General features: G+C 38.4%; 1 protein-coding gene across 1 annotated transcript in view; it reads left to right on the top strand.

Annotated features, from left to right (window-relative positions):
- The window catches only part of Gpc6 (glypican 6), a 1,031,356-nt gene that overhangs the window by 504,842 nt on the left and 508,424 nt on the right, over positions 1 to 18,090 (top strand). The window contains exon 3 of the mRNA XM_038310301.1: positions 10,854 to 11,245. Within this exon, the coding sequence (XP_038166229.1) occupies positions 10,854 to 11,245 (392 nt within the window). The remainder of the gene's footprint in view (positions 1 to 10,853; positions 11,246 to 18,090) is intronic.

Raw genomic sequence — 18,090 nt, 5'->3', positions numbered from 1 at the left:
AGCTGGAAAAGAAAGGAGGAAAAGATGCAATTACATTATATTCTCAAAAATAAAGGAAGTAAATTATTTAAATTTATTTGAAAATGTGAAGGGGATTCTCCTTCTTCCTTGGCCATTAATTAGTTCTGGAACTGTCTAGTCCTGTTCTTGATCTTCCTCTTGTACCTTTGCTCCCTTGGGCTTGGATTCCCCTGCCATCTGATAACCAGTAAAGGAGGGGTTGTCTCTGGGTTGTGTCTGGCTCTAAGGAGATAAATGAAAATGAAAAGAGGTTGGTATAACAAATCACGGGCTTCTGGTACAGTGAGGCTTCCATGGTCTGCTTTTGGTGTGTGTGTGAGTATGTGTGTCTGTGTGTGTGTTCACCATCACTTCTCAGCCTACTCAATGTCCTTCATGCATGGATCAAAATCAAAGTTTGGGAGAACAAAGGAGCTGGCCCTACCCAATTGACTTTCAAATTTACAACTTCTTTTTCTTTAATATTTTATATATTCATATATATATATACACATATTATATATAAATATATATGTGTGTGTGTGTTCTTTTCCTAAGTACATAAATATAACTTGCTCAATCTATACAATGTTACTTCTGTGTATATGTTATCAGGGCTGATCATTTGGTGTTGGATAACCAATTGTTTTTATCTTTTTAAGAATTTCTTAGTATGTATCTGTGTTTGTGTCTGTGTCTGCTGAGTCCATGCCACATACGTGGGAGTGCTGTGGAGAGCAGAGAAGGTATTAGATTCCTTGGAGCTGGAGTTACAGGCAGTTGTGAACTGACTAATGTTGGTGTTGGGAACTATATTTGGGTCCTCTGAAATGAGCAAGTGTTCATGACCCCAGAGCTACTTCTCCAAACATGTCAAAAACTGTTCTTAAAGAAAACCAGAAGTTGAAAATTATAAGAAGGAAAAGGTGATAGACGAAGCAACATTAGTCCCCTGTGTCCATAATCCCAATTCCCTGTCACAGGGATTGACCCGAACATTGGCTTTGCTTCCATGTCCCATGGCTCACTCTTGATGGTTTGATGGTGACGTTCTTCTTCTCCCAGTGTTGGGTGAACTAGGAATGGTGACTGTGGAAAGAAGTAGGTGTGTGAACCCTGAAATAAATACTACATAATGGATCGTTTTACATATAACTACCATCTTCATTTTCAAGTATAGGAGCTTCTTTCAGTTGAGGAAAACAAATAGGAAATAATTTAAGTTGTCTTTAACACGGTTCCACTTTAGGTGTGTGAAGGATTCATTCAAAGCTGTGATTAATACCTTCTTTAAGGGAAAAATGAAGCAGACTCCTGAGCAAGACCTAAGGGATATTCATGGAACAAAGCTCCCAGACTATAATGATGCAAATGAACTGTGAATGTGTCTTCTGGTTCCCTGCAGTGTCCAGAGGGATGAGAAGTACTGTCTAAGGCTCAGAACAGTTGTTTGCTGTTGGCAAAAGCTGTCAGCAGATTTCAAACTTAATTCATGATTGTGGGAATTAAGAGTTTGTCTAGACCACCTTGAGAACACAGAGGCCCTAATCAGTCTTGCTTACTTTAAAGATGTCTTTGGGAAAAATAAGCTACCTAGATAGAAGCACTTATCCCTCCACTGTGGGACAGCTCAGTGAATATGGAAAAAGTTTCACCTTCCAAAATCTGAATTCTAGTAAACAGTTTCCCACTTTGGTATCCCAAATCTGCCCTTGTCAGATGATCCTGTATTACTACTTTCTGGGAAATGCTGCATTATACACTTGATTATGAAAAATCTTCTGCCATTAAATCTCTCCTGCTGACTTTACATTAATAGTAATAAATTGAGTGACTTTGGTGCATGGTATTGACTATTTTTAATGAACACTTATGGTTATAAAGTGATGATTTATCATTAAAAATGTCTTCATGGGAAAGTAGCCGATTAGATAAATTCAGAAAATATAAAATGGCAGAGTTAAGTTGACCTGAATAATGCATTAAGTATACATTATTACAATATTAGTTGCGCATTAATGGATGTTCTTAATAATAAATTAGTGTACTAGTGTACTATTGTTCAATGTTTTATTATATTTTTGAAAATTAATTTATTGAAATGCAGTATTTCTTCAGACCTATAATGTCTCCACTAACATCTAATTTGTAGGAATTCTCAGCAGACACTGGAAGAAAGACAAACAAGTAATCTTGTAGATTAATATAGAGAGCAATTTTGAATTATGCATTTAGGGATTTTAATGGCTGATGTGTTTACAATTTTATGAAAATAATTATCGAATTATAGAGAAAGCTGTTTTGTGTTTTAGGGCATTTGACAGTTTTTGCAAGGTGTTGAAGTCTAGTTTACATTCTTCTTTCCATTAGTTATCCTGAAGGGAATCTCACAGTGTGGAAATTTTGGTGGGTGTGGCTGAGTGTTAGTGTGCTTGCTGAATATGCCAGAGGCCTTAAATTTAATCTCCAACACCACCACAAAAAGAAGTTTTAAAAAAATCACAAAACAGACATCTTTATGTGGAAAAATCAAAAGAGTTTTTCAAAAGCTAGCATCAAAATTGAATGAGCAACTGTTTCTTCTTTGGTTTATCTCCTCATTTAGATCCCAGTGACACTTTAATTTCCTTAAAATATTTTGTAGGGTTTATTAAATGATAATATTGAAAAATTTAAGGTTGTCTTGCCTTAAAATAAAATCATATAATTTCTTAAAAATTGAAAGATTCAAGAATTTTTTCTGGATTTGCCTACTTTTAAGGGGGACTAAAACAATGGATGTATGAAGCTCGGATTGTCAAAGTACATTTTAACACATCTAATGAGAATAATATCAAGAGAGAAAGCTATTTTCCCACCACTCATCTGAAAGTCAAGAAACTCATGGTTAAACCATCTTTCTGAGTATAAGAAATAAAGCTACAAGAGGCTTTGTTTAATTAATTTATTTCATTTAAATGTTTAATTTGTTTATTTAATTTAATTTATAATTCAAACATTCAAGTGAGGCTTTATGACCCCTTGTCCCAGAGACCAGTAAAAGTTTTCTGGCATGTACTAGACGCTAAATACGTTTGATATCGTGTAAGTTCTCTGTTGTGTGTCCTTTATAATTTGTGGCTTTCTGCTTGCTTTTATACACATTGAAAAGCATTGAATCTGTTCCTCATTCCTGGGTCCCTGACTGGGAACTGAACTAATTGCCAAAGTGTTGCCTAAAGGACATTTGCAAGCTTGCTTGTTCAAGTCACTAAATAGACTAGGGAGGAGGGCTCTGTTGAGGAAACAGCTGGCTGGGGTTCCAGTTGTATTGGCAAGCACAGTCTGCTAGCCAGACTCAGTAAGCACTGGGGTAATATGGCCATCAAATCTCCATGGACTTAGGATATTTAAGGTCAAGCCAGCCACCTTTATGGAAATGCCAAATATCCCTCAGGAGATGCTGAGTTAGGACAATGATCTTCCTAAGTCCCAAGGCCCTGGTGATTCCCATCATTTGTCATCAGAGGAACTATTCATAAAAATCCGTCATTAGAAATTTAGTTTGGTGTCGGAAGTATGTGTATTCTTCTTGTGCTGTTTAGCCACATGTCACCACAGATGAACTCGGATCACAGAGTCCTTGCTTCCTTCTGTGCCTTGGTCTTGGCATTGAGACGCTTAGCAGAGGTAGGACCTCATCCTTGCGAATCTCTTTAGTTGGAGCAAACAATATATATATAACCATTAATCGAAAGCTATCACATTTCCCTAACATAAATGTTAAAACTAACATTAAGCTATGTTAGCACAGTGTCACAGGACTCAAGTGTGATATTATTCTAGTTTGAAGATATGATTTATATGTAACTTACAAGGAATATGCAAATGTACCCTCTGAGTGTCTTATTGATAATATGTGTGCACTGTTATGAAATGATGTATGTTCACATCTATCATAAAGTAAGACACGTTTTGCTTAGATAGTCTATCATCCATTGTTATCCCAGTCACTGTTTTGTACCATAGCAAAAATCTTATGTTTTACAGTTTATTCTCTGCTCTTATTGATACAATCTTTTTGAGGAAAATAGAAGCCTAGTGATTAGAGCATGATACCCAGTCCCAAGTGCCTATATGCACTAATTAATATTAGAGGCAGAAATCACACAACCATGAATCATTTTGTAATGATTCCACAGCTTTCAAACACATCTTGCTACTTGAATTTGCTTATGGTTGCGTCCACTCTCTCAGGGATGTGAAAGCGCATGTCTGATGTACACAAGGTGTATGCAACAAACGTAAGGGCCCACATATATACCTGCTGAAGGTCAAGCCGCTTCCCAGGCCCTGTGTCGTATGATATTTCTCATTTACTGACCCAAGCCATTTTTCAATCTTAAGTTAAATTTTGATATGTTTATTTTTCTATTAACTTGTAACAGAGAGATATAGAAGGTAAATACATGTATTTTTCTATATTGTTTTGGTTTTAAAGAGTGTCCTGCGAGAAGTAGGTTGGTATTCACTTAAGGGACAGAAATGTGGTCATAATAATCCTTCAAACAGAGGTGTCTGATACTGTATTCTGTCACTTTGAAATCAACTAGGCCCCTCTTGAGTCCCAGATAGATCTAGGGTATGATCTTTGTTATAATTAATATAGTTTATGAATACATAGGAATAAACATATACAGAGTAATAGGAAATGTGAGTTAGGAGATACAGGAGTAGCAGATCAGCAATAAATTGATATTCATATAACATTTTCTCTCAATAATTATATATTCTTATTTCTCTCTTCTTTATAATTTCAACCCCATAATTTTGAAAATTAATTCTGAAGGTCTACATCTTATATAAAATATGATTGATATTTAAGAAAAATCTCTGAGATGATTTGGCAGACTATCAATTCAAAATAGATATTCCTTCTTTTCTCTCACATGCTTGTCTTTCTAAATTTCTTGTTAAGAATTAACTGTGACAGGCTCATATTTATTTAAAACACCAATATGAAATCAGAACTCCAAAGTGAGTTTTCTCAGTACAGGACATTTTCCATAGAATGGAAGAGATTCTCTCTGGGCCAGACTGTCACACATGAGGCTGTAGAGCAGTTTGGGAGTCCACACCAAGGCAGCATACTGGGACTGTTCACACGTGGGCAGGCAAACAATGCCTTAGGGATTTTGGCAGGCATTTGGAAGACGTCAAGGTGTGATCATGTAGTCATGACTGTATTGATAACCAATATCACACACAATACTCTCTCCCTCCCTCCCTCTCTCTCTCTCTCTCTCTCTCTCTCTCTCTCTCTCTCTCTCTCTCTCTCTCTCTCTCTCTCTCTCTCTCTCAAACACACACACACACACACATACACACACACAGAGAGAACTTGGATCCAGGTTGTATTTCACTGAGATATAAGTTTTCTATCTACATCCATTCATGTACTTTCATCTCTATTTGAGATTCTACATAACAGGCACCTTACACAGAAATGAAACATTGGCCTCTAGGGCTCTTAGTCTGAAAATAACCTCTATTATGTTTCCTTTCATTTAAAATGTGCCTCATGATTGAAGCAAGAAAGCCTTGAGGATGACAATGTCTGGAACTGTGCTCTGCCCAAGCTGGAGTGGTCAGCTGGGCAGAGTGATTGTGCCCCCCAGAAGGTGCTGTAGCCATTCTTCTTGTCATTCTGAGTGAAGGCCATGCTGCTGGCATGTAGTAGGTAGAAGGCCAGAATGCTAACTACATCCTATGGTGCCCAGAGAAAAATTGATTGAACACTGCTGCCCCCGAGACACCTGCAGTAGCAGAGCAGAATCTGACTGGGAAATGCGATGCCATGGGTGACCCCATGCCATCTTCAAGTCGGAGGTAACACCAATCTGTGCCTTTACTTGCTTACAAGATCACAGCCCTGGACAGCAGAAGACCACTGGGCATTTCAGAATGGTGGTTATTGTTTGTTTGTCTGTTTGTTTGTTTGTAGACCACAGATGAAAATAAATGGCATTATGGGTTTTCCTACATTAATGCAACCAATTAAATCAACATTTTCCTGATGGAAATATCAGGGTATAGTGTAAAAAATGAGGTGTTTTTTTTTTTTTGAAAAAAAAAAGAAATGTGCTGAAAGCTGCCAGACAGCTGTGAAGTAAGGAAGGACATTATTTCTATTTAGTTATAGTTGAAAAAGCCGTGGAAAAAGTAGGTGAAGACTGTGTAGTGTGACTGTGAATCCCACCCTTTATTGGTCATCACTTCCAGAAACATTCTGTCCTCAAGGATGTTCCTCATCCAAACCATTTCATAGCTGAAGTCTGACTTATCCTGATGTTAGGGGGAGGGAATGGAAAAAATGAAATTAAGGAGAAAGTACAGGGTGAGAATCTGTCTGCACACCTGGAATCTGTCTGGAATCTTGGCAGCTGCAACTGTCAGGAACCACACAGTATCCACTCTTTCAGTGATAAAATTTTGTAAGTTTATGCCATCATCCAAAAATATTCCTTTACCCTTTATTATGTTCTGTGTGTGTGTGTGTGTGTGTATTTGTGTGGTGCATGCATGTGTGTGTATAGGATTGCATATGTGTGTATATCAAGGCACATGTCTCCTTCCACTAGGTTGATCCTGGAGATCAAGGTCAAGTCATCAGGCTTAGTGCCCCAGGTTCCTATACCTGGTGAATCATCTTGCTGGCCCTGAATCATCCCCATTGCACAAGCTTTCCATAACTATAAGGAATCAGGTTTAAAGGTACACACTAGTAATCTAGCACCCAAGGTGCCAAGTAAAAACTATTGGCAGTTTGAGGCTAAGCAGCACTGTGATCCAATCTCATAAACTCAAAACTAAACAAATAAAAGCATGACCACAGAATGAAAGACAAAAGTAGAAAGGAAGTGATGTCATAGTGTGCTCTATCCCGCCTGCCTTAACTCCACACTGCCTTACACAGGCTACGCTTATCTTCAGTCCTGAGATTAGCGTGACCTTCCTGGCTTGATGGGAGAAAATTTTGCTGTGTCCTACACTTTGTAAGTTTTCAGGATGCCTCAGGCTACTTTTCCTCCTCCACTTTAATCTCTTTGGCCCTGCATGGGACCTTCCCTTCAGTCATTCACGAGGATGCATCTTTTGAAACTTTTCTGAGCTGTACTTTGGGCATCCCTTGGCACCTGGAGTGGATGGTTTGCCCCCGATGAGGCCTCTCAAGCAGTGGTCAGCATTTTATACCCTTGCATTTGGAAATGTGGTAGTTGTTATCTACACAATGGTTCTCTGACATGGCAGCCTGCCCTGCAGCTAGCAGATGTTTGCACAGAAATATCTGCTCTAGATGAAGAGAATCTTCCCAAGGCTACTGCTGCCTGGGACAGTTCTTTCCTGCACCCCTGAAGCCTCCCTGAACCCTGAGCAGCTACCTTTGATGTACATTTTGTGATTAGGAAAGAAAAGAGAAAATCAAATGGCATTTTGTTCAGCCAAGCTGTATCGCATAGATGAGAATTTTGTTGACTGAAGGCTTTCTCAGATGTGAACCTTGCCCTTTCCTATTAAACAAAAGGGTTACACTGAGATTGCCTTTTCTTTGATTTCTTCTGAATTTATTCTCTTGGATATGTTAGGGCATGATATTTCATCAGCAAAATGGATGAGATAATTGTCTTCTAAATCTCAGTTCCTTTTGGTTTCTTGAGAAAGAAGTATCACCCAAGCATCTAGTTCCCTAGTTCAAAGAGTCACCCTTCAAAAGGCAGACATCCATAGGCCTAGAGATCATGAGGTGTGCATGCTGTGTTGGCAGGCATTAGTTTTGCTTCCTTACTAGCAAACTTTACACACCCTTGGACAAAACATTACCATATTATTTAATGACTGTTCTCTTCCCTCTGTTTCTATTTTTATTTTGTTTGATAAGCATATTATTTAGTAGCCCAGACTTGCCTTGAACTCCTGATATTTTTTCCTACACTTCTCAAATGCTGAGACACACCACAATGCTCGGTCTAATAGAATGTTTCTTGGGGCAGATGGATTAATTATAATATCTTATTCTCTATACTCAACCAAGAGTACTAATTTAGACAAAAGAAAGAATAAGATGGAGAAAACAGGCCATCTTTTCTAGCCATTCACCATTAAAATGGGATTGTGCCCAGTATATCAGAATTCCTTTGTTAGAAGAGACATCAGTTGGTAATAGGAAAATACAGTTTCATCTCTGAAGATAAATACTTTGCTATCATTGGTGAAGATAGAGGTAACGTAGGATAGTCAAACATTATCTATTTGTGTGACCGTCTGTCATCTATCTAATGTAATGTTTCTCTCCTCTGTAAATCTACACCACACTCTTGATTACTAACTAGTCTTTGCAGAAGGCTTACTCTGTGTACAATAAATTAAGTTTTAATTCCAGTGTCCAATGGGATAATTGACCTCAAAAACAAGATGAATAAACAGGCTGTTCAGAGCTCATGATTAGAAGGTACTTTCCAGTCTCTAATCGTGTTTTTCCATTCAGTGATTTTCACATTTTTTTCTACCTTCTTTCACAATCTCTAACACCTGTCACCCTCCTCCTGGGTCAGCACACCCAAGTTCCCTTTTTTCTTGGTACTAAGATTAAAGGTTTTACTTAAGATATTTTTATACTTGGACATTAAATATTAATAGCATTATTGCTCCATTTTAGGGCCAACTAGCTGCTATTTATGTAAAGGTTTTTGTAGGCACTTGATCTCATAAAGTCGTAAGTCAAGCTGACATGCCATGTTCACAGTCATCTGCCTCAGTAATCACTCGCTTTACTGTATCCTGCAGGTTAAAATGTTTGTATCTTTCAACTTACATTTTCTTAGCTAAGATTTCAATTGTAGAAATTTATCGGTACTGTGATAATTTGATACCTCTTTATAGAGTATAATCATTAAATCAGAGCAGTTTCTATTTCCTTAGCCTTAAACACTTTAAATTTTTTATTAACACACCATTATATATGTGGGTGTGATATATTTTATACATACATCTAATATGTCCCAATCAAATCAGGAATATTAACACTTCCATATTCTTCCTAGTCACAAAGGTTTAATAATGTATAAAGTAGTTTTACTTTTAGGGAATATAAAAATATATTTTCTGGTTTGAAGAAAAATTGCACAGATTCTATTAGTCGTGGAGACTATATAAAGTCTTAAATTTTGACACATCTGTGAACAGAGTTTCTCTATTCAAGAGAAGTAATGTACAGAAATAAAAACTATGGGAAAATATGTTACAAATTTTGTGCAAATATTTAATTCTTTATTAAAAATCTTTAAACTGGGAAAATTCCTATTGTTATTAGGTTTGGCTAATGTCTGTAGGCTGGAACTAGTTTCCCATTTGTGCAGATTTTTTACATAGTAAGTTTTTATTAAAATAAAAATAGCAATACAAAAATAGAAAAGTATTCTGTCTCCAAGAAAGACAATTCAACAGAGTTTTCCATAAACTCTGTTGCTTTGGCCTTGTTTGAAAACAGCATAAAATAGCTATGATCAGTAAGGAAGCAAATTAATTATCTAGAAGATGTTTAATTCCATATGAATCTGAAAGGAAGTTCCAGGCTCAAATTCTCAGGAAAGCCAATTCAGTTTCTAGAGACCCTGCAAAGGAGAGTCTACCAACTTTCCCTTGTGTGTGGGAAAGAAGTGCCCAGGGCTCAAAAAGGGGGTGGGGTGTTTTCCACCTAGAAGGGAGGACATAGCTTCCAAATACAGAAGGAACTCAAAGAATCAAAGGATCTTTTCTCAGCCCTTTCTCACCAGTTAACACTCTGAAAATAGGACGCAAACCTTGACACCATTTTCCCAGGCTCTTCTTTGGAGAATGATGTCTGTGCTGATGCATCTCCAGCCAGCAGGAAGGACCAGCAGTGAGGCCACCTGAGTCCACTGGCTTCAGTCTCCATCTTAGTGCACCAGGAAATGTAGAACCACCCACATGTGGGAAGGAAGAACTCTGTTGTTGATAAATATTTTTTCCCTAAAATGCTCCAAATCAGAAAGGCCAGCTGTCAGTATTATGCTTGAATTCTATGAAATGATAGCTTATATTTATATAATGATAATCCAGGCTATCCCATGATTTTCTTATTCATATAGTCTTCTTAGTTATCTTCTCTATAGCTTTATCTTTCAGTGATGTGATTGCTTGATGACTTGATGACAATGTTAGTTGGTTGTTGAAGGGAATTTGAGAGAGCGAAAAATATTGCATTAATTTTAACACACCTTTTCCCAATATAAGCAATTTAAGTGAATTACAACCTATGCTGCCACCCATTTGTAAATAAGCAGAGGAAATGTGTTTATCGGTATGCATTTATTGTTACATTAATGATGAACCTTTGCCCATTATATCTGCAGTCTATTTTGATGAACTTCTGTCAAGTCATTATATGTTCTAAAATTTAATAATACTTGGAAGAATAATTGAGCCATTATTAGAAAGGTATCAATTGCTCATCTAAAATTAACTGATATGTTTGGAACCGAAATCATGGGGCCTTCTGATTTTGTTGAGTACTAAAAAATAACAGTTCTAAACAGAATCTCATTGCTCCTTAGTAGTCCATTAATAACTTAATCATAGGATTGTTTTCCTGTATAGCTGCACATTAAATGTGCCTATGTTGTGCAAGAATGTAGCTCAGTGGCAGAGAACTTTTCTTGCGAGTGTGAGGTCCTAGGTTCGAGTCTCAACCTCACCAAGAAAAGAACAGAAAACAGTAAGTTGTTAAGGTAAATAGTCATATTGTGTTTTCCATGGATTATTCATGTATGATTGCTTTCTTATTTGCTGTCTAGAATTTTTCCGGGAGCTGCTGGAGAATGCAGAGAAGTCCCTAAATGACATGTTTGTCCGGACCTACGGCATGCTGTACATGCAGAATTCGGAGGTATTTCAGGACCTCTTCACTGAGCTGAAAAGATACTACACAGGGGGTAACGTCAACCTGGAAGAGATGCTCAATGACTTCTGGGCTCGGCTCCTGGAGCGGATGTTCCAGCTGATAAACCCCCAATATCACTTCAGCGAGGACTACCTGGAATGCGTGAGCAAGTATACCGACCAGCTGAAGCCCTTTGGAGATGTGCCACGGAAACTCAAGATCCAGGTCACGCGTGCTTTCATTGCGGCTCGCACCTTCGTCCAGGGCCTGACAGTGGGCAGAGAAGTTGCCAACCGAGTTTCCAAGGTAACTGGGGGCGTTACAGTTCGTCTTTATTTAAAAAAAAAATGGTTATAAAAGAAATTCCAGCAAAAATTCTAATTCCAGATGGTCTCTGCTCTTAAAGTCATTAGGTGCATGTCCAAGGTTAAATATATTTTTTTGTACAAGAGAAAGAATTTAAGCAGTTTCTTATGGTTTGACAATTAATGCAAATATTTATCAGCACTGTAGCAGAGTTTTCATGGCGAATACAGTTCAAACAGGGTCCTTGCAGCTAGCCTTACCACGTGAAGTTGGGGGATAGCTCCATGGACCGGTCCACTCAGGTTCTGATACTCCAGCGAATGAAAGCGCTCTCCAAAGGTGCTGAAAGTAGAAACAGGGGAGGGGCACCTGGCGTCTCTTCTTTATCAGAGTGGCTCAGGGCCTCATTGGTGAGAGTGGAGCCTTGCCACGCACCTGTGGAAGCAGAAGCCCATGGGGTAGAGGTGGGGGTTCTAATGGATACAAAGGGTAGGTTCTGGAGGCTACTCCCTTGGGTCATCCTTTATCTTGGTAATTCCATGCTGTGTGTTGTGTTGGTTTTATGAGAAAGATAAATCACTAATCCATTTGGGGCCTTGAGGATAATGTTTGTAAACCTCTAATGCAAGGGATCATTCTGGGCCACCGGCTTTCAGCGTGGAACGTTTCCTGCGCGGAGCATATCTGCTCCAGTCTAAGCTGTTCCTTGACATTTAACTGCTCTTATGAGGTGGGCCTGCCCATTTATGAGGTCAGCCCTAAAATAACCTAAAAGATGATTTATATAAGAAGCCAAGGGAAAACAATATATAAAAGGAGCCTGGTATTATCTCTCTTAAAGAAGGTCATATTTGTACAGAGATTATTGCCAAACAGTATGTTTTTATTGCGGGTCTGTGCCCAAGACTCCCAGACTTGTATTTTTTCTTTTTCTTCTCTTTTTCTTTTTTCCCCTTATTGGTACTACTCTGTAATATTTCTTTTTTGTTCTTCCTTTTTATCTCATCATTTACATCTTGGCATAAAGACAGTGTAGACTGCACTCTTAAAGATATCTCTCTATGGCATGACTAATAAAATTCCTAGCAGTCCATTTTCATAAATTTTCAGTTTCTAAAATGTTACAGCTTATGAAAGCATTTTAAAGGGCTTTTAAAGCAATAATCATAATGAATGAAATAACATAAAGATCATATAGCAAAGATAGCTAATGTGGTATTTTTCATTGTACATCAACTATATCTGACCTATCAAAGGAACAAGTTCCTCAGAAGTGGTTTAATAAGGAAGCAGCCAAGCAGACTCCTAAGACAATGTATGATTCTGTGGGGATGATACGGAAAATTGAGACAAGTACAGGAAGGAAAGGTGTGTCCTATGTGCCATGACCAAGATATATCTTGCTGTAGGACATAAAATTAATGAAATTGTAATTCAATACGTTAAATTAAAATGCAGTCACAGAGGCTTTAAGAGGGAGGCCTTCCCCATTGTTGGGGGATGAAATGTCCATTTCCAGAGCCTGAGGTGAGAAGCATGGGTAAATATGTGTACTGTTTTCGTTCTTGGTGTTGAGTCCCTCTCACGAATGTGAGAAACATTTGGCTTACATAGTATGAATTTAGAAGATCCCAAGAAGGCGGGAATGTATACATTTTCCTGTAGGATATCTAAGGAGTCAAAATGAAATGTAATCTAATGACGGTTTTTACCTTTTCCCCTGAAGATAGCATTAATAACAGCCCAGGATTTCTTCCGTGGTCTTTCACAGGGAGTTGTACTCTTGGGTGTCTGCTTGTCAGTTTCTATTATGACGAAGGACATCAGGAACCAACCATGAGTAGAATGTCTCCTTCAGAGTTTTCAAGAATTCATGAGGGTTGTGTTATACAAAACCAGTTTCTTTCTTTTTATAAGCACCAGCTCCCGAAGTTTGGGGTATAGTTTGTGAGTCCTATAACTGAAAATGTAAACTATTCTATTCAGATCTTGACTTAGCTTAACTGGGGTCCATTAGTCCTAACCATCCCAAAAATAAAGCCTTCATTGGCATTTGGTCTCTGAGTTTGGGACATAAAAAGATGAGATGGTATGAAGCTATGTGGGTGGGAAGATAGACAGCAGTCAGGTAGATAAAAGAGAGAACTCCACATTCAAAGAAGCTGAGTGATTACTTTTATGAAATAATTTGTAACTCACAGATTTTCAGATTTTCACTTTCTTGTTATAATTTCCAGAAAATCTGTAGTAGATTAGAACGGCAGCCGTTAGTTCGATGATGGCCTTCTAACTACTGTGCATACCAAGGTTATTTTAAAGGTTAATAGCCTAAGAGTAGAAGAAAGAACTAAATTTGATGGTTCAGCCTCTACAGGGCAGAAGTGTCCACATCTTCTGCTCATGGAGAGACTTAGAATTGGGGAAGGGAAGTTCAAAGGTCGAGATCAACTACTCTCATCATCGTGCTTTGGGAATTTGGTTCCCTCCAATTTCTCCTTTCGTTTAAGTGACAATTTAAGTCTTTGAAAGCAATGTTAATAGTGTCTAATTAATTGTTTTGACTGGAAAATTAGCTTCTTTGGCAAAACACAGCAGTTTGAGACAAATGTTTTGACAGAACATATTAGGGAAATTCCATTTTTAAAAGTGGAAGATTAATTTGTGAGCCTCAACTGAATTATGTCTTAAACTTAGGCTTGCCATCTCACAGATACAAATAATCATTTTTCTAGCCTTGAAAATGGGGAAATCATATTTTGTGACCACAGCCGTAGCGCTGTGTGAAGCATTGTGTGGTTCTCTAGTGAGCACCTAAGGTCGGTGAGCTAGGATTGATTTTCTGTGTGGATTCCCGTTTTTGAGCATGGCAAGAGTCGTGTCACATGGAGTGTGAGGCCTTTGTACAGTGAGTATAGCACCCATGCTTTAGCTGAGCCTATCGAAAATGACATGTCTAGTTGGACACATCCATGCCTGGCAACTGCCCTTGTTCCCTGCAGTGACGGATGCACACGTGTTGAGGCAGACATGTAGAAGAATTTTCAAAGAGGCATTTTTGAACCAAATGCAACTAGAAACATCTTCATTGCCCCATCTAGATGATATCAACAGTGATCGCTCCATACTATAGAGGCCTTTGGAGCATAAACATGAACTGTACCATAATTAACTTTTGAATCTCACAAAACTTATTTCAAGAAGAAAACCCATAAGCCGCCAAAGATGATTCACCATTGATACGATCCTCAAACACTGTGAAGCTAAGCAATACCGCTCAGGAACATACAAAAGAATAAATAAATGTAGTAAACTCAGAAACTTCACACTGAAAATGAAGACCACACAATGATACCCATGATGTTGAGCTGTACACTCAAGCAAAGCCTCAGTGGAGCTTTTAAAGCCATCGCTGGCTAATTCTAAACTGGTGCTAGATTTAGAGGGCCAGGGGGGTCTACATGCATCACATGTAAGATATTTCCATCAAATAAATTAGTGTAAACAAATTCTTTACCTGTTGGCCAACCATGACTCTTTTTAATGTGTTGCTATGATTCTGTTTATAAATTCCCATTTTTTTTTACTTGCTAACCCTCATTTAGGATATGCTGAATAATTTTTGGTAGCTATAGTAGGCAAAGTTGTAAATGTGACTGTGCAAACCAGCTTCGATAATGCAGTATTGACTGCACTGAAGCGATGGGATCGGTCTGTTTTTCATCATTTAACTCCCCTAAAGAGCCATTGTTGTCATTCCTTTGTGTCCACCCATTAGCGAGCAAAAACATGGATGCTACCAGCTACTCTAAAGGCTTCCTGAAAGTGTCCACACTAAACAGCGTGTCCCACAGAGATCTTAGCTCCATGCTTGCTCTCATGAAGTTTCTAAAGGTCGCCACAGAGGAAAATGTGGGAATCCCTCTGGTGTCTTGCCTGGTCCATAATTATACCATTTACACACAGAAGGGCATGACTTTTCCTCATTTCTTCCATAAAAGTAACTGCCTAACCAGGCATGTAGCTCAGTTAGTAAAGTGTTAACAAGCTTAAGGCCCTTAGTTCAAACCTCAGAAGCTTGACACACACACACGCACACACACACGCACATGCATGCACACACGCACGAATGCACATGCACATAGTTGCACACACACAGGGGCTGGTGGTGGCACAAGCTTATACTCCAGTTCTGAGACATGTAGTGAAAGGCAGGGGTTCTCTGGGGCTCGCTGATCTGTCAACCTAACCTACTTGGTGACTTCCAGGCTAGTGAGAGACAGTGTCTCAAACAAAGTAAAAATATAAAACTGTGGATGGTGCCCAAGGAATACAACCCATCTTTGTCTTCCCGCCGTTCACACCTAGGCAAACAAAGGTATAAGCACAGACAAGTGTATTTCCCAGCCCCCACGACACAGTAAAAGCTGAAAATTGTGCTAAGAACAGTCACATCAACTTTCTAAGTCATGGCATTGATTTATTTCATAAAAATTGAGTCAATAGCAGAGCAGAGAACCATGGGGCCTGCAGTACTAACAGATACTGTCATCTGTATCTCTAGTCTTTCTTCCTGTACTTTGAAAGGCAAGTGTGGCTTTTATGTTTTAGGAAGACAAAGGAATTTTTTTCCTGCCTATGTTTTCTGAGCAAGTATTTGCTTTTAACTGAGAAGACAAACAAGCAAATTACCTACTATAGTAAATATGCCTACCCCGGGCCCTCTCTGATCACAGTGTAAAACGATTCTGGAAGAAACATTATGTATTCTACTCATCAGGGAAATTGGAATGGGAATCTGTTTTAATATTTGAAGTTTGAAAACTTTTAAGATGTAAAATATCACCTGCGGTACCTGTCACCCAAATTACTAGTTTCCTTCCTTCTCTGGTAACGTGTTGATTCGAGCTGATTTTGTGACATTTGTGGAACTGAAAAGGACCACAAAAAGGCCGCAAAAGGAAGAATCATTTTCATAGTTCATCTGAGGTTTGTGTATTCTCTTCTGTAATTGGTGAATGTCCAATGGACCAGTAAAACCCCAGTTTTATATAGTGTTAGAAACATAAAGTTAAGAACATTCACTTTTATTCTTTCTTTGCCATGTTGTTTGTGAACTGCATGGGTTTGCTGCTCACAAACACTGGAGTACTTCTCTCTCTTTCTCTCTCTCTCTCTCTCTCTCTCTCTCTCTCTCTGTGTATGTCTCTCTCTCTCTCTCTCTCTCTCTCTCTCTCTCTCTGTGTGTGTGTGTGTACATGTGCGTGTGTGTGTGTGCTAACGTGTGTATATGTATATGTGTGTGCATGTGTGTGTATGTGTGAGAGATAGAGACGTGCTTGCTATGAGGCATATGCCAAAGTCAGAGGACAACTTTTGGGAGGCAGTTCTTTTTCTTTTATCAAGTATTCTTCAAGTGATGGAACGCAGATCTTAGGTCTTGGTAAACAATTTGGTAGAAGGTGCCCTTACCTGCTGTGCAATCTCCTGGGCCTTTAAAAAAAAAGTTACTCAGGAAGAGTAGATATATACAAAATAATTGGTGAGCCAGACAGTTCTAGCTCATAAGTTCACTCAGATATCTAGGCTTATTGCTTCATAGTTATTGCTGTCTACTTTATGCCTCTGGATGCCACATGCTTGAAGCTCATCATTTCACACCTCTCCAGTACTGTTCAGGTTCTGCCTGTTCTCCAAGCATCCTTCACAGTCAAAAGGGCCTGCGTTGTTTACCAAACAGCAACGTATCTTTCAACATGTTACTTCCAGGCTTAGAGGCTACTAAGTTCCTCTCTATTCCTAAAACATTTATTGTACTGTATTCTTACAAGATATAAGAATTGCTTTTATTCTCATTCTCTCACTTTGATTTGCTTAATCTTTGTAGCCCCCCCCCAAAAAAAAAACAGAAGTGCTTAACATATAAAACAAACCAAACAAAAGTTTACTGAGAAAAATCCTCCAAACACCTGCAGTCTCCTTATGGTCAGACAAATGCTGGGTCACTGGGCTCAGCCGTCTACATGTATGGGAAGCAGAAGTTGATAACGCTAGGTGCAGAATAGCAAGAGTCTAGTTTGCACAAATTTCTTACTCATGGGTGATTCATTTACTCCTCAGATGGTTTCAGCAGGAAGAAAGGTGCCTGTTTTAATGGAATTATAACATAACTCAAGTATAAGTTATTAGAAACCAACATAGCTCAAAAAAGAACAAGAAGGAAAGACATACAAATCGCTTTTAATGGACTGGGAATGAATGGATTCATTCTCCCTATTCGTTACTCTCTTCTTCAATCAATCACTTTCCATATTTATATCTCTAGGCTATACATCTTTCAAGGAAATCTTAAAATTAGTAAGGAATCTAAATGATTTTAGTAGAAGCAATTAAGTTCTTTTAATCAAGATCCATCCTTTCTCTTCCTTCTCTAGAGTGATCTGTTCCATTCGCTATTAGTTCTCAGAGGAGAATTCAATTTTTTTCATGACATCTAGATTTTCTTCTTCTTTTTTTTTATTTCCAGAGCTAACCACAGAATCTTGGACATAGGAAAATCATACATTTTCAGTGGATTGCTTTAATAAGACATTTTAATACTATGTTTCTTAGTACTAATGGCATTGTTTTGAGAAAGGATCCCGTGGAGTCCAGGCAGTATTCAAACTTGCTATGTGGATGAGGAATCTTGATCCATGAGCCTTCTAGCCTCTACTTCCCGAGTGTTGAGATTACAGGCATGCACTGCCACAATCAGAACAATAAGTAAAATATGTCATTCATGAAAATAGGTATGTCTTTTTGTCTTGGGAAATTGTAGAAACCAAGAGAACAGACAGTAGACATGA

Source organism: Arvicola amphibius, chromosome 13 (assembly GCF_903992535.2).
Source record: "Arvicola amphibius chromosome 13, mArvAmp1.2, whole genome shotgun sequence".
NCBI classification, from domain to species: domain Eukaryota; kingdom Metazoa; phylum Chordata; class Mammalia; order Rodentia; family Cricetidae; genus Arvicola; species Arvicola amphibius.
Note: the sequence above shows the minus strand (reverse complement) of the source record. Positions and strands in the feature narration are given on the sequence as shown.